We start from the raw sequence: 25,618 nt of genomic DNA on the forward strand, positions 1-25,618 counted from the left end.
AGGTAATAATTAATGATGTGTGTTGGCAAAAGTTTGGTTATAGTGCTATAGTTATCATGATGTACATTAAAATACAGTATCTGTGTACACTGTGTGTGTGTGTGTGTGTGTGTGTGAACTTAAACCTATAATTCTCTCTAAATGAGAATTCCAGATGAACGTTGGAAGTTCATGGGTATTTTTCCCTATCCCATCAGATGAACCTGTTGAGATACCAGGTGACTTGTGTGCACTTTGGAATTTAATTCTTGCAATTCATTATTTTGCTGAGGAAAAAAATGTAGCTTGCAGACAGATGTAGTTTGTGGACAGTTCATTTATTATTAGCCTGCCTGAGCAGTGGTTAGAATTTTCACTGTCTTCACCAATGTTTGCATTTCATTCTCTTATGTAACTTTCCATTTCCTTTTTATCTGTGATGTTGCAAGATGTCCAACTTGTAGAAGGAAACTTAGACTCTAAGGACTAAAACCATGTGTATGCAGAAACCTTCATTATGTCACTCCTTTTCAAATATATACCCTGCCTCTCTTTTAGGATTATCAAATTACCAGAAGGGGTCAGTCTGCTTTCATATTTTGACATAGTTAAATAACTATACCTATTTACGATTTTTGGTATTATTGCTCAACTGATTTTTAATTTCCTATGGAATCATTTTATTGGGTATATAAAATATTTTCAGTTAAAATGAAAAATCTTCAGTGTTTAAAATGTACTTAGAAATTTTAAGCCAACCATCAACCAAGGCTAATATATTCTCCATTCTTGTTCAGTACTTTGCCGAATGAAGAGTTTGTGAAACCGTTTTCCTAAGTTGTCTGGTATTGTTTTGTTGTTCTCAAATTACCATTATTTCAGAGATGTGGAGGGTAGACCTCGGCTCTCAGTAGACCTCGTGTTGTCCTCCAGTGCGCGTTAAGAAGTGCATGCCAGGAGAAGTGCTGGGTGGGCGGTTCCTGAGCTCACTACCACACCCCAAGCCTCCCTGAGCTTCCACAGCCATTGGCTATTGCATTGACCTGAAGCTTCTTCTGCATATGCCTAGACGCTGCTGTTCCCCCGCAGCCAAGGGAAGGGACACTTTGAGGCCACTGTGTGGGCTCCTTTCTCTTGCTTTTCCTCTGGCAGGCTGCTGAGGGCCAAGACCCCACACCACAGGAGCAGTGCCCCTCTTGTCAGTGAGGACAGCCATCAAATTAGCTTCCCAGGCTGTGAGGTCTTCCCCGTATTCATTTTTGGCTCCAGGCCCTCTAATCAGGCCTGTCATTGAGAACACACATGTTCTCCGTGCATGCTGCTGAGATTAACTGGTAGCCTGGCAATGAAAGCAGCTAAATGATTTGGGGCGGGCTGACTACAAGGGGAATGGCTACAATAATAGCCCATCATCCCAAGATGAGGGATTTACAGACCACTGCTCAAGTTTGCATCCTTTCTCACTTGCTTTGCAATGAAATGCTGTAGGACTCTGTCCTGTATAGCCTGTTGTGTTATATATCATTAATAACCATGACCTGTCAGACTTATCTTCTGAGATTCAGTCCCAAATAAAGTGTGAATATGCTTCTTTCCCTTTTCCTCCTTCAGCTCCTCTTCCTTGTCCATTGTGCTGTTTTTAAGAATTTCATCAGAAAGATGAACCAATTCATTAAAGAGCAATATTTGTGTATAAAAAGGGCCGAGTAAAATGCGTACATTTTCTTGTTTTTCAGTGTATGCATGTTTACATGAATGTCATTCACTATGTTAAATCTTGTAAAGGAGTCTCTGCAGACCATCCTCAGAAAGATGGGCTATGGATATGGAGATTCTGATGTGTCTACTGATTTACCGAGTCCCTCAGATAAACATTACAAACTTTTTGAGTACAGTTCGTTTTCCCAAACTTTGATTTTTTTCTAACCTTTTTTAAAATTAGTTTCTGAACATCTCTACCTAAACATCACACAGGCAATTCAAACCTAACGTGAGAAAACCTGCCCTTTTCTCTGTTGATGGTACCATCAATCTGTTAGTTGTCTAGAAATTTGGACATAGCCTCAGACCCCTTCCTCACCACCATATCCAATCAATTACCAAGTTGGGTTGATTCTACCTTCCAAATATCTCTCAGACCTGGTTCTTTTCTCCATTGCTAATTTTCTCACCTTTCTTTAGACTCTCACCATCATTAGCTATATGTTATAAGAGTTCATAATTTCCTCCTAAGGGGTCTGCTTGTTTCTGTCCTCTCTCTATGCCAAACCATAGTCCCCAGAGCCATCATTATCTTTCCCAGGAAAGAGAACCAGCATTTATTGAGAGCCTGTCTGTATGGAGTGTTTTGCACAAAGATTCTCATTTCTCCTCTGCTATGCAACCCCTTAAGGCAGGTGAGAGTTCTTTGATTTTTACAGGTGGAGAAACTTAAATTCAGAACTAGGATGTTGATCGGGTTTCAAAATGTCTACTAGCTCCCCTAATGACCATTTGGCAGCATCATTTTACCTGCAGAAACTCTTAGCCTGGTCTCCAAGGCCAGGCCTGTTCTTCCCCAACCGCATCACCAGTCCTCATGCTTTTCCTAGTCTGCTCTGTTCTGGACCCTAAGGCCTTCCTCTCATGTTGGAACTTGTCATTGGGAGGGAAGACTAGGTGGTAGAGGTCCTGAGTGACAAGCAGCGCCTTCAGTCATTGCCTTCAGATTGTACCAAGGGTCAGGAGTAGGGAACACACACACACACACACACACACACACACACACACACACACACACACACACACACACACACACCCCACCCTTCCAAACCGTCCCCTGTCATAAGATCGGGGTAATGGCCACTGGACTTTGTGTTGTATCCCCTGAAAGTGATATATTAGGAGATACACATGCTTTGCTGAAAATGTCCTTTTTTGTAATTAGCTTTCAAAAAAATAGCTTGTACATTTTGTATTCTCTCCCCCAAATAAATGCTATATCCTATTATTTGATTAGCAAGTGTTCTTTTTGTTTGCCAAGTATCGGCCTTTATTATGAAATGCAATTTAAATATATTGACAAGAAAGAACCCTCACTAAACTTTCAGAATAAGACCACCAAAGGGGTGAATTAACTCCTTTTGATAGGAATATACTTTTAGTATCTACTCCTAGGCAGCAGGTGGCAGTGTGAATCCACCAGAATTCAGTAGTTAATTTAAAGCAAAAATCAGAAAAAATGAAAAGAAAAATTATTTATTTTGCTACATATTAGTTTTCTGACCTAATCAGTAAAAAAGTCATTATTCACACCACACTGGGCAATATGCCTTGTAATTTTTAACAAATAATAGGAAACTGTTAATGTGTTCACAGGAAATACAGTTTTGTCTTGGGCTGCTGTGGTCATTTATCACTGCACTTTGTGAAATCACTCATTTGTTCTAATTTGAATGTAAATGACTCTAAGGTTTTACAAATAAGGTGACAGACTCACATAAATGTAATTGCAGGGTTCATCTCCCTCTTTTTATATATCACTCATTAGGTTATGAATTAAATACATCGTATTAAACCAGGGGCATGTCCAATGATGATATTGTAATGGCAAATTACTCTATGCTATTAGAGGTGTATTTTTTATTCATGGACATTAATTTGTCATTAAGCGGCATTAGTTTAGCACTTTTATGGGGAAGACGTGACCTGAAAGAGGAGACGTGCTGCTGTGATGTGAGAGGAAAGGGACAGGAGTGCTCTAGGTAGAGCATTTTATCACTGTACCGAAAATGGGGGTTGGGGGGGGGGGTTCTATTCTGTTTTCACTTGTTTTTGTTTTCTGCTTTTACAAGCATAAAAGATCGTTTCCCCAGATTGAAGGCGTTGTTCTGTTTACAGTGTGCACGTTTGGATCGTCTCATAGAGCGAAGCCAAAATTCTTACTATTAATCATTCAGAAGCCAAGCAAAGGGAGCAGGAGGGAGGAAGTGACTTCCTGCCCTAAATCTCCCTCCTCTGTGACTGATGCTTATTAGTCATCCCTTGTCTTCATTTAGTTTTACGCTAAATGGGCTACCATGAGAATTAGTCATTTTCTCTCTTCAGTGAAGGTACAAAGGTTTAAAGAATGTTATTCTCTCATGAGGGTATTAGGAAGAATTCTGGGTATTTGTGGGATTTTTTTACATAAATGGTGATTTTACTGTTCTTTTACTTAGAAAATATTTTTTTCCTTTCAACTCTGAGAAACACAGGATCCTTGAAATAGCTTCACAGAAGCAGAAAGTATCTGAGTGTTGCTTTTGCCTCAATTTCTTCATGGGCTTAATGTGGTTGGAAAGTGTCTTACCTACCCCAGTTATACTGTGGGACTCTTGAAGGCAGGGGTCATGCCTTACATCGCTTTATATCTTACCCCCTCCCTCCCATCGCATCACAAGAGCTCAGTGTCTGTATTGGTCAGCTTGGGCTATCACAGCAAGATACCACAGACTGGATGATTTAAACAGATATTTATTTCTCACAGTCTGGAGGCTAGAAGTCTAAGATAAAGGTGCTAACCTGGTCAAGCTCTGATGAGGGCTCTCTTCCTGGCTTGCAGATGGCCACCTTTTGCCTGTGTTCTCACATGGCAGAGAGAAAGAGACAGCAAGCTCTCTTGTGTCTCTTCTCCTTTTTATTTTTTTTAAACTTATTTATTTTATTTTGGCTGTGTTGGGTCTTCGTTGCTGCGCGCAGGCTTTTCTCTGGTTGCGGCGAGCAGGGGCTACTCTTTGTTGCAGTGTGTGGGCTTCTCACTATGGTGGCTTCTTTGGCTGCGGAGCAGGGGCTCTAGGCACGTGGGCTTCAGTAGTTGTGGCACGCGGGCACAGTAGTTCTGTCTCACAGGCTCTAGAGCGCAGGCACGGAGTTAGTTTCTCCGCGGCAAGCGGGATCTTCCTGGACCAGGGTTCGAACCCATGTACCCTGCATTGGCAGGCGGATTCTTAACCACTGCGCCACCAGGGAAGGCCCTCTGGTGTCTCTTCTTATGAGAACACTGATCCCGAGGGCTCCACCCTCATGACCTCATCTAAACCCAACTGCCTCCCAAAGTCACATTGCCAAATACCATCATACTGGGACTTAGAACATCAGCATATGAATTTTGCAAGGACGCAGTTCAGTCCATAGCAGTGTGTGTTGAGGGAAGGAATGGTGCATCCATTCAGTAATTTTTTTCTTGCTTAAATATTAAAATTTTATATTATGGGAGGAAAATATGTTAATAAGTCAGTTTTACATTAGTTTTACCCATTGAATACAGTGTTTTTTGTTTTTAGTTGAAAATACTTTCTATGGTGATTGCATTTGGCACTGAAGATCTTGCATATTTTACAGTATTTCTTAATAGATTATCATTTTTTTAAACTAAGTAATACTACAATGACTTATAGGAGGTTATCTCTTCCAAACAATGTATTATTATAATTTTAATTATTAAATTAGCAGTATCTCCTAAATACATAATATATAGTGGGTGTTCTGAATACAATAATGTGTGCTCAAAGTTGAGAACTTATAACTTACACTCGTTTTTCTCCACTGCTGAGCTATTTTTTTCCTTCATTAGATAAGACAAATGATTATACCAACATATATATTGAATATGCCCCTAATCAAATATACTGAGTGCTATTCCATAGTTCACTAGAGCTGATACTCTTGTATTTGGAGAAAGTTAAAGTATGAATTTTGGAAAATATATTACAAACAGTTTAATCTTTCAGATTTTTTTTTTAAGTCGGTGAAATTGATCAGAAAGGGTAGAAATGTATCAGCCCTACTAAATCATAGCCAGCTACTAATTATTTGTTCTAATCATGAGTATTTGCTATCTGGCATGGGTGATCCAGAATATCAAATTTTTCAAATATCATTAATATTTGGCTCTAAAATATATCATAAGTTTTTTAGCAGCCATTTTAGGATCCCAATTAATCTTTTCATATGCTATTATGTTGGCTTTTCTTCCCTAAGTCCACACCAAAGGATGTCAGTGATAGCCCAGAGACACATTGGCTGGCCAAGGAAGTCATTTTGGCATTTTAATTTGTTATGTGGGTAATCTAGGGTTCACTATGTCTTCCTTGTTTGTGAGTTTTTAAAGACAAGAAAGATTGTCTTGAAGGATTTTTCTCATATTAGTAATTTCTATTCTAAGCTAACTATTGTGTGGTGGGCAATTTTAAAATCACTTTCAGCCTATTCTCAAAAATAAGATGTTTCCAATATTTTGCTAATGCTAGAGTTCAGAATCAATAAACAAAGCAAACAAAATCAATCTCACTTAATTCCATTATCAATACTTGAAATTAGGGGCATTAAAAGAAAATCTGTGTTTCATTTAAGATATTCATCTTCCTGTTCACCCTCCACCTGCAAATATTTCTGCCCATGGTTAAATGTCTGCCCTATTCTCTAAGGCTAAACTGCCTTTCAGCAACTTGATGCATCAGGTACCTCCTGTGTTTCCCATGGTTCCAATATCTTCTCCACTGGCACCTTCCTTTCATTTTTAAAATAGGATCAATAAGATGGGAGAAACTTTTCTTCTTTTCTCATTATCACAACTCGCTCCTTCCATTCACTACCAAACTGGGAACAGTGTCTGCACTTCCTTTCCTCCTATTCATGCTTCAGACCTATTGAACTCAGTCCTCTGCCTTCATTACTCCTCAAAGGCTGTTCCAATAAAGGTCCCCAAAGCCTCCTAATCGTCAAAGGCAGTGGGCCTTTTATGGTCTTTAATGTGACTACTCTACAGCCTTTCGACAGTGGTTATTAGCTCCTTTCTTTCCTACACTTCTATTTTCTCAAGACTCTCTCCTAGTTCTCCTCCTACTTCTTTTCAGTTCCTTTACAAACTCTTCTTCCATCAGCTCTGTGAATATCCCTCTGGGTACAGTGATGCCATGTGGGTGCTCTTCTCTTCTGCTCACCGTCACTCTCTTTCATCCACATTTGGAGGATTGCAGTCTCCTCTCCTGAGCTCTAAGCTCTGTGTTCAGCTGTTTCCACTTGGCTGGCATCCACATGCATCTCAGTTCACTGTTACCCAGTCTTACTCACCTGTTCCTCCTCCCGCTCTTTGTTAAGGAACCATTATCTTTGTAGTAACCCAAACCAGAAACCTTGGCATAATCTTATGTCGCTCCATGATCTCAATAAATTTTATTGGTTTAGCCTCTTAAATTGTTCTCACATATGCCTTCTTCTCTTTCTTCATCGTCACTGCCATCATTCAGATCTGGATGATTTTTCCTAGATGTTCTTGCACTAGTTCAACTGAGCTTCCTGTCTGTTGACTAAAGCTAATCAATACTTTGCTGTACAACCTAAGTTATTTTTCCAGCCCACAAAACAATTTCTTTCCCTAAAACACAAGCTGGATCCCTGTCTCCTGGTTACAAACTAGGTTTCTAACCTTGTCCTTTTAATTTCTTGTCTCCTTCATGTGCCCTATTCTTACTGTACCCAAGGATAGCATGTTTTATCATCTCTAAGCCAACTGCTTAGTCAGCATTTTCTGTTGGATATCCCACAGGCATATGACCTTTCTGAGTGTTAACCCAAGCCAGAAACCCAGGAGTCATCCTAAAATATTCCATCTCCTTGTGCTACACATAGGCTATCACCAAAACCTTTCAATTCTGCCTCCCTAACTTTTTTTTTAATACACTGTTTTTAAAGAGTAATTTTTAGGTTCACAACAAACTTGAGAGGTAGATACAGAGATTTCCCATGTATCCCCTGTGCCCATATATGAATAGCCTCGCCCATTATCAACATCCTCCACCAGAGTAGGTACATTTGTTACAATTGGTGGACCTACTATCACATCACTATCACCCAGAGTCCACAGTTTACACTAAGGGTCACTCTTGGTGTTTTACATTCTGTAGGTTTGGACAAAGGTGTAATGACATGCATCTACCATTACAGTATCATACAGAATAGTCTTACTGCCCTAAAAATCCTCTGTGCTCTGCCTGTTCCTCCCTCTCTCCCCTCCTCCCAACCCCTGGTAACTGCTGATCTTTTTCTATCTCCACAGTTTCACCTTTTCCAGAACGTCATATAGTTGGATTCATACAGTATGTAGCCTTTCCAGATTGGCTTCTTCTGCTTAGTAATATGCATTTAAATCTCCTCTATGTCTTTTCATGGCTTGATAGCTCTTTTCTTTTTAGTGCTGCGTAGTGTTCCATTGTCTGGATGGACCACAGTTTACTTACCTATGATTTACTTATCTATCTCCCTGTGATATAAGTTCATGTCCCAGAGTTGTGTGACCTTGAGCAAGTTACATAACCTCTTTGCCCACAAATACAGATGTGACACAGATATGATACTGTATATACAATGTACATCTTAGGAGTGTTGGAGTGTTCATGAGATAGTGCATGCAGAGTATCCTATAGCATAGTATCCTACACGCAGTAGGTACCCTGAAAACCAGAGCCAGTAGAATTGCATGCTTCACTTGTGAATTTCTCTATTAATTCCACAGTTAACCTTCCTACCCACTTCCGTCACTCCTCTCTTTCTTCATTCCTGGAAATGTCACAAACTTTATTACCTACTCCCAATGAACAGCATATTGGACAAGGTAGCTCTTGAATATTTTGGAAATAATAACCATTCTGTAAAAGGTATTTTTCCTCTGCGCCACTTCTCTTAACTTTTGTAGAAGTGCATGTATTGTTTTAGAAAAAAAAAGTCACAAATAATCATATGAACCATCACTTTCTCCCTGTCTCTGATAAGTGAAAACATCACACTGAAATTATACTTTAATAAATAGTAAAAATTGATGTTTTTAAAAGCAACATAATACTTGGTGTTGCTATTTATTTATTTATTTATTTATTTATTATTGGAGTATAATTGCTTTATAGTGGTGTGTTAGTTTCTGCTTTATAACAAAGTGAATCAGTTATACATATACATATGTTCCCATATCTCTTCCCTCTTGCGTCTCCCTCCTTCCCACCCTCCCTGTCCCACTCCTCTAAGTGGTCACAAAACCCCGAGCTGATCTCCCTGTGCTGTGTGGCTGCTTCCCACTAGCTATCTATATTACATTTGGTAGTGTATATATAAGTCCATGCCACTCTCTCACCTTGTCCCAGCTTACCCTTCCCCCTCCCCGTATCCTCAAGTCCATTCTCTAGTAGGTCTGCGTCTTTATTCCTGTCTTGCCCCTAGGTTCTTCATGACCATTTTTGTTTGTTTGTTTTTTAGATTCCACATATATGTGTTAGCATATGGTATTTGTTTTTCTCTTTCTGACTACATTCTGTATGACAGACTCTAAGTCCATCCACCTCACTACAAATAACTCAATCTCGTTTCTTTTTATGGCTGAGTAATATTCCATTGCATATAAGCAGCAACCTAAGTGTCCATCAGCAGATGAATGGATAAAGAAGATGTGGCACATGTATACAATGGCATTGCTGCTTTTTAGATAGGAAGTTTTGTTTTATTGTTTCCCCTGCCCTTCCTGTAAATAAAACATATTGCTGCATCCTCATATACAGAATTCAAGGAGAGATTGGAAAAATCTTTTATTTCTAGCTCTAGTGCATAGTAGTTGCTTAGAAACACATGTTTGTTTGCGTTCCTTCTACATGTGCCAAGAGAGTTCCCTGTGATAGGAATTTTCTGTAATACAGTTGCATGGTATCCTAAGTTCCCCAACTAGGGGAAATACAGGCAGTGCATTTGTTTAACAGAAGAAAGATCTAAGTTAGTCCTTACAAGGAGACTGCTGTCCGTATGCCTCCCTCTCTCCAGGTGTCTTTCCTTCCTAGACATCTCCCCCACCCCCTTTCTCACTCTCCCTCCACAAATATCCTTTAGAGCAGGCTGCCGACCTTTTCCTTGCTGCCTTTCAAGGGACATGTGCTCAGGCCCTGGGGAATGACTGCTTATCTGTGTTGTTAATTCAGCTTCAGGTACTGTGGCCTCAGCCCCATACACTGAGTATAATGTTTGCCCACTTCAGAGTCTGGGATTAGGGACTGGGGTCATGCATCTTGTTCTGCTGTAAGAATATATTTATGCAGGTTAGAGTCATTTCTTTCTTCACTCAAATGTGTACTCTGTATCAGTGGTTCTTAAACTTGACCATGTGTGGAATCACCTGAATAGCTGGTTAAAGCAGACTGCTGGGCCCTACCCATAGAGTTTCTGATTCAAGAGGTCTGAGGAGGAGCCTGAGAATCTGCATCCTAACAAGTTCCCAGGTAATGCTAATGTTACTGGTCTGAGGACCACAGTTTGAGAACCACTGCTTCAGATACTCTTGCCACTGCAATTCACACCAGTCACCAGCCTGTTAAGTCACTAATATTCAGATTTTGAAAGTGTCATGATATCTAGATACATTTGAACTGGTCCCAGTTATAAATATATGAAAAATTTACATTATATATAAACTATATAAATATGTAAAGTATTGATATTATATATCCTGCATAGCATCCAAAATATAAAAAGCCAAAACAATGAAGACTTGAAACAAAAAACCTTACCAGTCTTCATTCTTATGTATAATAATGATTAAGACGAAAGTCTATGTGGATAACTGAGAGATTATTGAAATTCTGTGGAATGGGGCTAATTTTCAGCAGCTGACTTTGGGTAGCAGCACTAAGTAAGGAAATATACCAGAATTACTTACAGACTCTACTATTCTTTAAACAAATTTTAAACCTGATTTTGCCTCTCATCGTTCAAAAAAGGTTTGTGATTATTGAAATTTTCATTTTAAAGCTCCAGTTGCTCAGATAGACTATTTTTGACTAAAGAAAGAAAAGTATACATTAATTTCCTCTTTATAGTTCATAGTTCAGTGGTAATCGCCTGATGTGCTGAGGCAGCTCTAGTAAACTTTGCAATAGCATTTTGCAGCACATCATGACTGGGGCCAGAATTATTAGTTGTTGGTGATGGCTGTGTCTCTGTGCTTCCTTCATACTGGATTTCCAGCTTACTACAGACTTTCCCAAGGAACAATATAAAATTATTCATGAGCCTTGGATATTATGCATACAGTTGATTATGAAAATGTACTAGTAACCTAATTGTAGAATTCCTCTGTTATACAGCACAAATATATTTAAACAGGCCTTCAAAGACTCCAAGAATTAGAGCATGCTGGGTTTTTTTCTTGTATTTTTGAATTGCTGCTAATGTTTTGTTTTAGTTTAATCACACTGTATCATATGCATATTTGTATCAATACATGAATATATAGTTGCATTCAGCTGTCCAGATATGTTTGTTTGTATACAAATATAACTATCTCTCTATATATATATTTATACAAATAAAAATACCTGGTTTTACATTATTTTATCATATCACAAATAATCTGGCCTGCATTGTCGATGATTGGCTCATATTTTTCTTCCATAACTGTTAGATTTTATCCCATCAACTCTAATATAAGATATTATGGAGAAAACTTACAGGTCCCTTTATGTACATGATATGCATGATGACTTTTTTCCAACATGATTCATCCCAAGGTTTTGGGTTTTGTTTATTTGTTTGTTTCAACATGTTCCAAAGGGCCAGCCCTTCACCACACATCCACAACAAAGCCCTTTATGTTGCTTTCTCTAGTCCTGGAGTGCAGTCCTTTTCTGCAGCACCAGGTCGTGTAGTCATGTAATACCTTGATTTATAACTAGGTTGTAATCCAACTAGGAAACAGGTGGAATCACAACTGGGTATGGTGCCTTGGATATTAATGGCTTGGCTCAGAAGTGGAATTTCTAAAGCTGTATACACTCTTTTTGGCCTTAATTATGCATTCATTAAAAGCTTTTATACCCAACAGAATAAAGTAAATATTTTTTGATCTCCATAGTGTGCTCCCAGAATGTAGATTTGCACAGCAGGGTCTTGATAATCTGAATAAATTGTATTTCTCCAAGGAGTTTATCTTTCAAATAAGGTCATAAAGAAATGCAGCTCCTCCATCCTTAGATTTCTCTGTGTGTCTTTTCTGCTGTGTGTAATATAGAACATGGGAACCAGAGTACATTATAGTAATACATACTTAGTGATGGTCCAATATAATGTCTCAATCTATTCTCCTTTTTTATCTCTGGTGAAGTGTTTTTTAAGTACAAAAGAAATGAATGATGTTACACAACAACTTTGATTTTTGCTGTTATTTGTAGAAAAACAAAGTCCATATTAGACATTCAGTGTTTTCTTCTCTACCCTATCAGTGAGCAAAATTTGTGGATTATGCAAAGCTATAGCTTAAGCACTGTTGGTAGTATTTTTAAAAGGGAATAATAATAATGAGACAGCTACTGTATGTTGAGTATCTACTATGTGGAAGGTACTTTACATATGTTTTTGGAAATCCTTATCACAGATCACCGTTCCGATTTTTCTAATGAGATGCTAATCACTTGCTGAGGCTATCCATATGTGTCAGCTTCAAATCATGTGCTTTCCTAAAATCTGTTGACTTTAAATGAAGGAGACCACTTTTGATGAGCGGGTCTCATCCAATCAGTTGAAGTCCTTAGGAATAAAAACTGAGACTTCCTGAAGAAGAAGGAATTGTGCCTCAAGACTGTAACACAGAAACGCTGCCTGAATTTCCAGCCAGAGAGCCTGATCTACAAATTCGTGACTCAGGACTGTACCTTCAACTACTACCTGAGTTACCAGCCAGCTGACCTGCTGTACACATTTGCCAGCCCACACAATCTTGTGAGCCAATTCCTTAAAATCTGTCTCTCTGTGTATCTCCTATTTTTCTGGAGAACCTTGACTGATACACTAATGAAATTATTTTAACAACTCTTTAAAAAAAAAAAATCATGTGCTTTTTCTACAACTCCAAACTAAGCATGCAGCCAGTTCCTTGTCTCCACACTTACAGCCTAGTGAAAGTGACAGGGAAAATATAAAATTATAAACTCAAATAAACATGCACAACAAGTTGAACTTATAATCTTTCTGAGTCATAAAGAATAAAATGGCAATACACCTGCTATTGAATGGTAGCCCCCAAACAGCATACAGTTGTGAAGAGTTTAAGCAATAGCTATTTCTTTTCTCTCTCTCTCTCTTTCTGGGCTGCTATATCTATTTCCAGGGTGGCTAACATTCTAGGCATTTTTAATACTTAAAGATTAAAATATTTAATCAATTTATTTAATATTTACAATTCAAATATTTTAAATATTTGAATAATTTTAGAGGAGCAGGAGAATCAATGTTTTCCTGTAAACTAAGAAGTAAAGGCAATAAAAGTTGACTTTTTAAAGGTCTGATATTCTTTCTTATCTACCCACTATCCATCAATCCAAATGTATAAAGTGCTCTTTGTGAAGACTGAGAGGAAGATCTAAAGAAGTACAAATAGAGTCTTTACCTTTATACACAACTAGGGAAAAAAGTATGTAACCACTGGCAAAGGGTGAAATAAATATTCAAGTATATAAGTAGCTCCTGAAATTAGAAGTCAGAAGAAGGAACAATCCTTCCTGCTGGAGTGGTCTGTCTTTCTTAGGAAGAGGAATCTAATTCTGGTGGTCGTCCTCCTCCCCAACACTGATAATGCTTGATATACTTTGGGCAAACAGCATAGACATTTATATATTTCTGGTTATCACTAAATACAAAGAGAAGTAAGGTTCCTTTTTGACATTCTAAGAAGGAAAGAAAAATCAGCACGTAAAAAGACAGGAGACCCCGAGATTCACTGTGGAAGCGATGCATCTGGTACCACAAGTGGGTGTTCCCCCATGTTTACCAATTATATAAAAGCCCTGATGGGTAGTTAGCATCTAGAGAGAATTTTCTAAGTTCAGATCAAATATTTGAGAGCACCTTTCTCAGTTAATTGTGAGCAATCTGTTCATTTTGCCCAATTGTAAAATCAGACCTATACCCAAACTGTCATTTCCTCTTTCCATTTGAAGTCATGGGGGTGCTTTTTACAAAAAAAAAACACAACTTTTTAAAAACATGTTGCTTTTTAAAATTCATAATCCAATACTTTTAAAATTACAATCTGTGATAAAGCATTGTGATTGGCATTGTACAGGATACAAAAAACGTAAGATGTAAAACCTTCTTACTAGTTTACTAAGAATGTTTTTACTTATTGGAAGATACATGCACGAATAGCTTAGTGACAAGTTCGTTGGTACGTGACAGGAGACTTGAAGTGGGAAGCATTAGGACTTACTGACAAAGGGCTTCAGATTTATTATGTCTAACTTGGTACTTGGTCTCTATAAGCAGCCAATACAATAGTTTTATTTAACTTTTGGTTAACATTGCTAAACCTCAAATCATACTGATTTGATTATATGCAGAATCCCTGTATCAGGCTGTTTTGAACCTATTTGGGAATAGTTTGTTTTTTTTTAAAGTTAATTAATTATTTTTGACTGCATTGGGTCTTTGTTGCTGCGTGCGGGCTTTCTCAAGTTGTGGCGAGCGGGGGCTACTCTTCGTTGCAGTGCATGGGCTTCTCATTGCAGTGGCTTCTTTTGTTGCCGAGCACAGGCTCTAGGCGCGTGGGCTTCAGTAGTTGTGGCATGCGGGCTCAGTAGTTGTGGTTCGTGGGCTCTAGAACGCACACAGGCTCAGTAGTTGTGGTGCACGGACTTAGTTTCTCCGCGGCATGTGGGATCTTCCTGGACCAGGGCTTGAAGCAGTGTCCCCTGCGTTGGCAGGCGGATTCTTAACCACTGCGCCACCGGGAAAGTCCCGGGAACAGTTTTTTAAAAAAGATTTCTTGACTTCTGTAACAAGGGTGACTTCTCATTTAGAGGACTCCTCAGAATGTGATGTAATATCAACATTTTATAATAGAACTTCAAGTTTCATGCATGCTATTACATGAGAGGCATAGAAATCACTATCACTCCTGACCATCTTTATCTGTAGTAAAGTATTGACATGTGTTAACTGAGGTGACATTTTGAAGGGGGTATAAGTGAAGAGCATCAATAATTGGAAAAGAAAGGTTATAATTATTACAGTGAAACATAGCATTGTCAAAATAGTCACATCTTTTGAGTGTTATTACCTAGAAAAATGTGGAATCCTGTTCAATTTGGTTATCTTAGAAGGGGGAGGAGGGAATTCAGGAAATCAAAATGGCATTTACTTTCATTTTGACCTTGAGAGAGGTCTCTTATTATCTTGAGCATAAGTCATAGTTTTCCATTCTTTTTTTTTTTTTTTTTTTTTTTTTTTTGTGGTATGCGGGCCTCACTGTTGTGGCCTCTCCCGTTGCGGAGCACAGGCTCCGGACGCGCAGGCTCAGCGGCCATGGCTCACGGGCCCAGCCGCTCCGCGGCACGTGGGATCTTCCCGGACCGGGGCACGAACCCGTGTCCCCTGCATCGGCAGGCGGATTCTCAACCACTGCGCCACCAGGGAAGCCCTCCATTCTTATAGTACAGGTTGCTGTTGCTTATTTTTGTTTTGTAAGTTAGTAATGTTCTCAGAATTACATGAGCAACAAGAGAAATAGGTGTTATTAAGGCCATGTTTTGTATGGGTATCCTTAGTATTAAAGCATCTTCATCAGATTTCCTAATCTTGTCAGTTTAACAAGGACTCTTGGATTTGAGGAAGAGTATTTGTGGGGCAGATTTTGGGGATAGTCTACAGTAGATGCAGTCACAAGATGACAAATATTTTCTGTGTTCCGCATAATCCCCCTGCCAGGGCTATGATTAAACTGCAGTGCTGGATGGTCAAGGGGTTACTGACAGGCTGGGACACAACATGGGTGTGACTGAAACTAAGATAGACTATGTATTAGAAATATGCATTATTGATTCTCAGCCTGTATCGCTGTTGGCACGCATCGACCCGTCTCTAGGCTGTGGCATATATGAGCTAGGCTGTGGGTTGTGTGCAGTGAACATGCAGACCTCAGCTATAAGGCTTCACCATTTTCTCCTATTCAAGAAAGTGTATTAGAATGCAAGTGAGTCTGGGTGACCTTGGCTCAGGGATAGGCTTCAATCTTCTCTAATCTCTCTTTATAATATAAAGAGTCTTGTATGGAGTTTCATCACTAATTATTAGTACTTGCTTGATTGGGATATTGAAAGACACTTGCTAATACAGTGGCCAGTCACTCAGCTACAGATGAGAACCCCACCAGGAGACATCCATCACAAAGATGGACTTCTTTGCCTCCCCTGGTTTTGTAAAAGGGCCACAGGGTTTACCCACGCCCCCAAACTGCCCTACTTCCTCTCACTCATATCCTCACCCAGTAATTTGCCTCACAAAAGTAATTACATTTGAATGTAAGCCAAAATAAGATAGTATTTCCCTTTCTTGTGCTTTCTTTTCCCTACCATATTCAATAGTTAATCTGGGGAATATCCCTTCTAATTAATTAGAGAAATAGGCCACACCAAAAGACTGAATTTGGGGAATATATAAGGTTTAAGAATTATTGCACTTGGAAAACTGGTGTTTATTCCATAGCTGGTATTGTATTGGGGACACATTTTATGGTTCTTCTTCTATAATTTAACTTGTCGTTCACACTATAAGAAACAAATAGAAAGGAAGAGAAAAGCCAAATAGCCCTAAACCAGAGGAAAATACATTTAAAAAGATTCCTCAAAGAACAACAATGTATGCACCATAATTCTGAATAGAAACTAAATTTCAAGTGAGAAGCAGTGTGACAGAAATGAAACCTTTTTAGAAAAATAAAAGAAAAAGATTTTCCTTTCACTCAAGAGGGCTTCTTGTTGCTGAGCTGTAACTTCAATTCAAAACCACTGCCTCTACTTGGGCACTTGGATTCCTACATCACAGAATGTAAGAGAAGGGAGACAATCTCATAACTAGGACGAGGAGAAGATGCAAGTTTGCAAAAAATAAGTTCAGTGTGGGCATGTTGAGTTCAGTATAGCTGTGGAATATCCAAGAGAAGATGTCCTCTTATTGGCAGCTGGGAAAATGAATTCAGAGCTTAGGAGAGAGGTTTGGGCTAATAATATAGATGTGAGAGGCATTAACATGTAATCAGTTTACAACTCAATTGCGTGGTTTTTACTCTGGATACCCTCCTTTTCCCTGATTTAATGGTGCAAGCTTACTTAAGACTTTGATATCTAAAGGGACCACATTCTCTATTTTGACCTCCTTGCATCAGTGATGAATCAGGGATTATGGATGCCAAACAACAATGCTCAAATATACTTTATTGTTCCTTGCCTGCCAAATCTACTGTCTACTTTCCATGTGCCAAGCCGCGCGGTAAGTGCTTTTGATTCATTATCTCCACAACGACCCTATGAACTGGGTGAACTCTCCATTTCGTAAATGGGGAATAACAGAGGATCAGTGACTGGCCCAGGGTCATAGCCAACAATAAGAATTTGCACTGGATTTGAACCACGTCTACCTGATTCTATTGCGCTTGCTCTTCTCCACCAACCTGGGTTGCCTCCAAGTGCCTATAGCTGTTGACAGTTTGTTCTGCTCCTGAATACAATTGGTCTTTCTCTTTCTTTGACATATAAAAGACTTCTTTGAAAGAAGTCTAGAAATATATACAAAAACATTAACAGTGATTATCTCTGCATGGTAAAATATGAATCATTTTTGTTTTCTTTTTCATACTTGGTACTTCCTGAATTTTATGAAATGGACAAATTGATTACTTTTTATAACCAGAAACATAATGGCGCTACTTTCATAACAGTGATGATTTTTTTTCCATGCAGAGTATTACAGGTGAGCATTTAATGCAGTTTAACCATTGCTTCCCACCTCCTTAATCACATTAATGGGAATCCTTAAAAGCAGCATTATTGGTGATTATTTTGCTTGCATATGGTCTTAGCCAAAAGAACAAGAAGTGATGATTTTGCTTAAGACTCACATAAACACATTGGCTCCAGTAGGAGGAACGTATATTGTGGTATCAAGACCTCAATGAAGGTTTTTTTTCCCTCAACTCCCCAGTTTACACAATGTAACGACCGAGGTGCTAAGTATGCATGGCAAGGGGAACGGAAAGTTTTGATATACATAAAAAGCACAGGAGATTTGGGGAAATTATGTTTTTAAGCAGAAGAGAGAAGAAATGAAAAGGTAAAGATAGGGAGCGGACTTTTTAAAAAATTATTTATTTATTTTTGACTGTGTTGGGTCCTCATTGCTGTGTACGGGCTTTCTCTAGGTGCAGTGAGCGGGGGCTACGCTTTGTCGTGGTGCGCGGGCTTCTCATTGCGGTGGTTTCTGTTGTTGCAGAGCACGAGCTCTAGGCGCGCGGGCTTCCGTAGTTGTGGCTTGCGGGTTCTAGAGCTCAGGCTCAGTAGTTGTGGCTCACGGGCTTAGTTGCTCCGCGGCATGTGGGATCTTCCCAGACCAGGGCTCAAACCCGTGTCCCCTGCATTGGCAGGCGGATTCTTTACCACTGCGCCAGCAAGGAAGTCCAGGAAGAGACTTTTAACTGCTGTTTCTCTTGTACACGGGTATGTGTCAGTTCAGTTCCCCTTTGCTCTTCACTTAGCCATTGACACTTGTGCATTTAGCCTTAGTTCTCCACTAATATCAAATGCTGTGTTAGATTGGATTTGGGAGTTATATAAAATTATACCCTTTGGAAACAAAAACATTTCAGGACTGTGGAAGCAGGCATTAAATAATTACGTTCAAAAGAAACGCAGCAGAAAAGAAGCACACTTTTTAAAATCCTGTATTAAATTAAATTAATTCTCTGGTTGTCCGCAGTTTTGAATTGGCCTGTATTTAAGTTGCAGGCTTCTAATCAGAAGAAACCCAGTGTCTCTATACAAAGATATAAAGATGCTTAATAAAGAATATTTGATTGCCGCTACATAATCCAGCCTCAAAATCACAGCCGTATACAGTCTTTTTGGCAGAACGAGTGGGGAAAAAAAACACTGTTCCTCAGCTGTGCCCATCCACCTTTTACTTTACAGAGCTAGCTTGTTTCCGCCTCTGCATGCTCGTCTTTCTGTGTGTGGTGCGGCTGGGCTCTGCCCTAGGACCTTGAACCAGGGCTTGCACATGCGCCCAGGGTACCTGAAAGGCACTGACACCGCTCCCCGACCCCCATCACGCATCTGGGCGGACTGCAGAGTGACTTACTGGGACACTGAAATCGTATCCAGGGTCCTGGAGCAGTTAAACTGGCTTCATAGATGTATTGACCAGAAATAGCTTATTCATCCCGAGGAGATTGTCCTAAAGTTCGTTGTGGAAGCTCCATGTGCAAGGGTTACATCTTCTTTCCTCCCGTAGTAGAATTTACCAATAGGAAAAAGTAAGATTTGAAGAATAAGTTTAAACATTACTTGAAAAACCTGATGCTGGAGGCAAAATATGCAGTATTCCTTTGATAAAGTCTGCTGGATGGGAAGCCCAGATATTTTAATTGAATGGCTATGAGTGGACCCTTAGATATTTGAGTTGTAATGGATTTTAGTGGTCAACTGTGGTAAACTTCATTTTATAGATAAGTATTTATTCCTTTTCAATTGTGTTGGCCAGTAGAGCTATTAAGAGCCAGAATCTTATGGCTGATTCCTGAAGTCATCTAGCTTGACTCCTGTTAGGAATGTAATTAAAGTGTCATCTCCCACCAAAAGAAATAGAATCTAAAGGAAAACAAAACAAACAAACAAACAAAAGAATCAGGTAGCCGTGGGGATGATGCAGCTGTTTCTCTGAGATCTGTTTTTACACTTTCTTCATTATACATTTCATTATTTAGAACAGCATTGTACAATAGAAACTTAATGGAAGCCACATATGTTAATTTTAAATTTTCTAGTAGCTGCATTAAAAGTAAAAAGAAACAGGTGAAATTAATGATAATATATTTAATCCACTATATCCAGAATAATACCATTTCAACATACAATGAATGTAAAAATTATTAATGAGACATTTAATATTCTATTTTTCTTACTCCTTGCTTTCAGTATATGTTTAACACTTACAGCACATCTCAAATCACACTAGCCACATTTCAAATGCCCAGTACATGTGGCTAGTGGTTACCATGTTGGACAGTGCTGATTTAGAACATATTCCTTTAAACCTTAAAATTTTATGGAAACAGATACATTAAAATAGAATATAAAGATTTTAGAAAGTGGTTTTTTTTTTTGCGGTACGTGGGGCTCTCACTGTTGTGGCCCCTCCCACTGCGGAGCACAGGCTCCGGACGCGCAGGCTCAGCGGCCATAGCTCACGGGCCCAGCCGCTCCGCGGCATGTGGGATCTTCTCGGACCGGGGCACCAGCCCGTGTCCCCTGCATCGGCAGGCGGATTCTCAACCACTGCGCCACCAGGGAAGCCCTAGAAAGTTCTTAATACTGTTAGATTACTAGAAAAAGGGATAAGTATGTTGAAAATACTTAATAAATCAATGGAGTAAAATAGCTATCTGATGGTATTCTGCATTCCTTAAGTTACTAGAAAATATTGTAATAATAATTGCAAGTTGAAAATGAGGGAAAACTAGGACACAGCCCACTCTCAATCTACTTGAAATAGGTAAGTTTTCTATCAACAAACCTGCATGCCCACTATGGTTCTTGCAGAGTTACAAGGCAAAGGTTTCACAGGTGTCCTGGCCCTCTGGGGGCATTATTTTAGAGCTCTGGCTCTGAGTTTGAGAACTTGTAGAGACAGGTAGAATCCCCCCACAATGAAGCATTGCTATAGAAACTCTTTGAAAAGATTGTCATTGATTGCCTGAATTTTTGAGGCTAACAAAAAGCAAAGAACAATTATAAATCATCCATCTCAGGTGGATTCAATATACAATTATTCAGGACAGGAATCTGTGAGAGAGATGTCTTCATTTCCTGAGACTTTACATGTAAAAATCTCTGTTTTAGCTCATTAAATCAGGATAGGTTGTTTTTAACTCAAATTTGTACTTAATTTGAAGTTTTAGAAAAAGAGTAGGGCTATAGTTTTTGTCTTCTAGTCATGGCTGCCGCTCTACCTGCCCTCATATTATCTTTAGTAGAAAAAACTTACCACCTGAGAGCTGTAAAATATGGTAGACAAATTGTTTTCTTTGGTAAAATGTTTCTAAAAAGTTGCAAAGTAACATTTTAGCCAGTAAAACCAGAAACCCCTTTCAGTCCCTTTTTTAAAGATGTCTTTGAGTATATTGGTTTTAAGAGGGGCAAAGTAAGGAAAAATGTTAAATCCTAGAACAACAGTTCTCTGCCCAGAGCTGTATAATTGCGGATTTTGTTGTTGTTGTTTTTTACATTATCAGTGGAGTGCAGTTCCCTTTCTCCCACTCCTGTCATGCAGACTTTAGGGAGTCAGTCTGAATTTCTTGCTTGCTCTTTCTTGGATTGATTTCTAAGAGATCTTTTTTCCATTTTTTTTTTTTTTTTTTTTTTTGGCACCAGGAATTAAATAGCTTTAATTACTTGGATCTGTACAGACTTGCTGACCTCTTTAACCTCACTTTGTTGGAGAAGGCAGTGATCGATTTCTTAGTGAAACATCTCTCTGAGCTCCTGAAGAGTCGCCCAGAAGACATTCTAACGCTCCCTTATTGTCTGCTTCAGGAGGTCCTGAAGAGCGACCGCCTGACCTCCTTGAGTGAAGAGCAGATCTGGCAGGTAAGGGCACTCTGCATGGGTCCTCTTTTGGCGTGAAGTCATGATTAAAAGGAATGATTAAATGTTAAAGGATTGAGGAACGACGACAACTATTTTGTCTGGCTTGGTCCACATTGGAATTGAAGTCTTAGGAGTCAGTGCTCCTTGATGGGCAAGTAACTGGAGAACACCCGCCCTTGAGGCTTGAGGCCTCAGCCCACTAAGGTGGTTACATCGGAAAGAGTCAAGGGTTTTTATTCCTCTGTGAAACATAGTTACTTAAACTGAATATGAGAAGGATGGATTGTAAAGTGGTATTTATGCCTATTTAAGACCAATGGAATCAGAATAAATTCTGGGCTTTCCTGGAAACAATTCAGAAACATTTCTTCGTTGCAGTACAGAGCAGCTGGGACCTTAAATGAGAGGAAGCTCTCCTCCCTTCACAGTGGAAAAATCTCCCTCCTTAGTTCATTCTGCATTCATTGCTATTTTCCTAAGCCCTGCTTTTTCACTTGACATAGCATTCTTTTCAGATACCCTTTGCCTAGGGGACAGGAGGATGTTTTGTGTTTTCAATTTGATTATTCAATTGAAATCCATTTCTGCTCATCCCCAGTGACTATCCTTGAACAACCCACACGGTGTCTTTGGGAAACAGTCAGAGCCCATCTTCCCCTGCTTCTTATACTGTCTGTCTTACTCTCTGAAGCAGTGGCTAAGCCATCCTGTCACTTCTAGGGTGCCATACTTTCAAGATTTCATAACCATTTGAAAAATATTTATATACAGAATACAAGGGAAAATATTAAGTCTTCTATTAGCTGATGAGGCAATGAATACCTTGTAGCTTATCAAATGACATTCAGAGAATACTTTAATTCTGGACAAAATGGAGTCATAGGTAGCTGTTAATTATCAGCATCTGATTCTACTGATTGCTAATTTTCCCAGTGCCTTCCTCCCTTATTTCTTTCTTTATCTTACTTTAATCAGCAACTTCCCTCTTCACCGTTGCTTCCACCAGTGAGGATAATAAGACCTGCAGTGTGCTGAGGGCCTTTCAGGGCCCGGGCTCTTTGCAGACTTATTAACTTATCATCACAACAGGCCTGAAGGATGGTTGTTATCATTCCATCCTCCAGACAAGCAAAATGAGGCTTCAGTGTCTCGCCTCAGGGTTACAGAGCAGAGCCAGCCTTCACATCCAGCTTTGTTGACACCTGCCCTCATCTCTCCAGTATTCCACGCTGTCTTGAGAAGAAAATATCAGTGAAAAAATACACGCCATAAATTATTTTCTGCTTCTTAGGTGTTTCTCATAATGGTTGTTCAGGCAGAGGTCAAAAGTGTTGGTGAGGGTGAGTTTTTGGTATGAATTTTGATTATCTATGGAAAACACAAATCATCAGAATTACTCTGGTCAGCTCAAAGTGAGGAACTGCCAAATTTTTCTTTCCTTCCCAAAGGGAAAAACAAAGACTTAGAATGAATTCTCTATTTAGTTATTTCTAACCTAATTGAGATGTGAGCCAGCCATCCTTGTGGCTTCTCTTCTTGTGGCACAGTTGAAGGCACTGCCCGATATCGACATGGTAATGTACAGATGTGTGAGTGTCCAAAAAATTCCATACTATTCACATAAGAGTTATAATTGCCTCTCTAAATGTTACTAATTTTATAATGTAGAATTTCAAAAGCTGCTTTCTGCTGCAGGCAATGTTTTTTTATACCTGGTCCTCAAGAAAGGATTAAAAGACTCACATAAATATTATCAATTTAGTCATTCAGGCAATAAGAAACTGTTTTTGCTTTATCTTAGTAAATAAGTAATTCCGTCGCACTCAACCCAATAGATAAAATCAAGTCAGTCCAGTTATATTGCTTCAAGTATAGTTAAGTTCATCATTTTTGCTGAGGTTATACTAGTAATGCAATATACCATGGAAGAATCTAATATTCAGCCCAGGGTGAAGATTGGGTATGCCAGAGGATTAGTGTCAGGGTGCTTTATAGAAGTGAAACTTGATGGACAGGCTGGAGACAGATCTACAGAATCTCATTAAATTGCTGAATTGTTCATTATGGAGCGTTCTCACTGTAATAAAGTGCTCATTGACTTTGACAAATCCCTATCCCATGTCTTAAAGAAGAACAGTGAAACAAGGGGTGTTGGGGAGAAAAATGGAAATTGGCACAAAGTAGGACAAGTAATAGAAAAGTGGATGGAGGGGAAGTGCTGTTTGATTACATGCAACTGGTAACTTACGTGAGAATGTAGCAAATGTACACACACACATCTGGGCATGTGGCTCTTCCACTGTCTAATCTACTGATAATATAATCTGGGATATTCCCTTTATTTGGCAAAAGGCCCAATTTTTTTTACTACTCACCAGACTTCATGCAGTTTGGCTCTAAAGATGTGTCATAAGAACCATCAAGTTATCCTCAGGGAACAAACTATTTTTTTTTTTTTTTTACTTTTTCCTGCTGTCCCTTATCCAGTCCCTTTCCTACTAAAATGTGCTGCAGGTCGTGATAACCATTCTGTGGATTTGGAAACCTATGAAATCCCCCAATATCGTGCTTTTTGTCTCCTCTTTTTTTCCATCTGACCTTTTAAAACGTTATCTTGTGTCCTCTCTCACAGAAGCCTGCTTCATCCCCCCTAGACATTTTTTTTTTCTCCCTTCCATAGCCTGAAACTACTTGGTCTATTCGTTAACTTCACTTTATATTCACAGGTAATGTAGAGACTGCCCCATATACACACTTTTTTTAAAAACGTCTTTATTGGAGTATAATTGCTTTACAGTGTTGTTTCTGCTGTATAAGAAAGTGAATCAGCTGTACGTATACATATTCTCTCACTTTGTCCCAGTTTACCCTTCCCCCTCCCCGTGTCCTCAAGTCCATTCTCTGCATGTGCATCTTTATTCCTGTCCTGCCTCTAGGTTCTTCGGAACCATTTTTTTTTTTTAGATTCCATATATATGTGTTCGCATATGGTATTTGTTTTTCTCTTTCTGACTTACTTCACTCTGTATGACAGACTCTAGGTCCATCCACCTCACTACAAATAACTCAGTTTCCTTTCTTTTTATGGCTGAGTAATATTCCATTGTATATATGTGCCACATCTTCTTTATCCATTCATCTGTAGATGGACACTTCTGTTGCTTCCATGTCCTGGCTATTGTAAATAGTGCTGCAGTGAACATTGTGGTACATGTCTCTTTTTGAATTATGGCTTTCTCAGGGTATATGCCCAGTAGTGGGATTGCTGCATCATATGGTAGTTCTATTTTTAGCTTTTTAAGGAACCTTCATACTGTTCTCCATAGCATATACACACTTTGGATATGTAAGGACAGAGAAGTCCCCTCAAAACATCCTTTTTTAAAAAAGTTCAGTTCGATTCAGCTCCACAGTTTGGTCTTAGGGTTCAAGGCCAGCAATTTCTCAGGTTGCAGAGGAAAGACACTAAATTGGTTATTGGGCTCAAGGAAAGAGGAGACTAAAAAATGAGCAAATCAGCCGAGGAAGAAACATGGGGCATGAGGTCACTGGCATCCATGACCTGGCAAATCTCCACTGTTGTATTTTGCTTTTGGGTTTTAGCTTTGACTTAGGGTTTTGTTTCAACAGGGCCCTGTTAAATTTCTCTTGTTAGATTCAACGTATATTTTCAGACTACTGAGCCAGGGGTTCCTGCTCTAAAACTTACAGTGAAATCGTGAAACAGTTCCCTACCACTCCCACATATTAGGTCTGTTTTCATTTCATAGGAAGTGCTGGCTAATCTGTTTTTTCTCAGGAAAGTACATTCTCCGCCTTTTATATCTTAGGTTCTCCTTTCTGAGAATGAGGAGGAGATTACTTTCCATGAGAGTACAGTTTGTAGAAAAACCTGAATATAATGTAAATTCTTACATTTGCTAGCATAGGGAGAAAGTGTGGCTGTCCATCCATCAGTA

General features: G+C 39.2%; 1 protein-coding gene across 9 annotated transcripts in view; it reads left to right on the plus strand.

Annotated features, from left to right (window-relative positions):
- Window positions 1–25,618, plus strand: part of KLHL32 (kelch like family member 32) — a 235,391-nt gene that overhangs the window by 127,699 nt on the left and 82,074 nt on the right. For 4 of the 9 annotated variants that reach the window (XM_067011495.1, XM_067011496.1, XM_059083005.2 and 1 more), the window contains one exon: window positions 21,444–21,659. The exons of 4 other annotated variants lie outside the window; for them this stretch is intronic. In XM_067011495.1, coding sequence (XP_066867596.1) covers window positions 21,444–21,659 — 216 coding nt within the window. The remainder of the gene's footprint in view (window positions 1–21,443; window positions 21,660–25,618) is intronic. One more of the 9 variants, XM_067011497.1, reaches the window with a different exon arrangement.

This window comes from Kogia breviceps, chromosome 13 (genome assembly GCF_026419965.1).
Source record: "Kogia breviceps isolate mKogBre1 chromosome 13, mKogBre1 haplotype 1, whole genome shotgun sequence".
NCBI classification, from domain to species: domain Eukaryota; kingdom Metazoa; phylum Chordata; class Mammalia; order Artiodactyla; family Physeteridae; genus Kogia; species Kogia breviceps.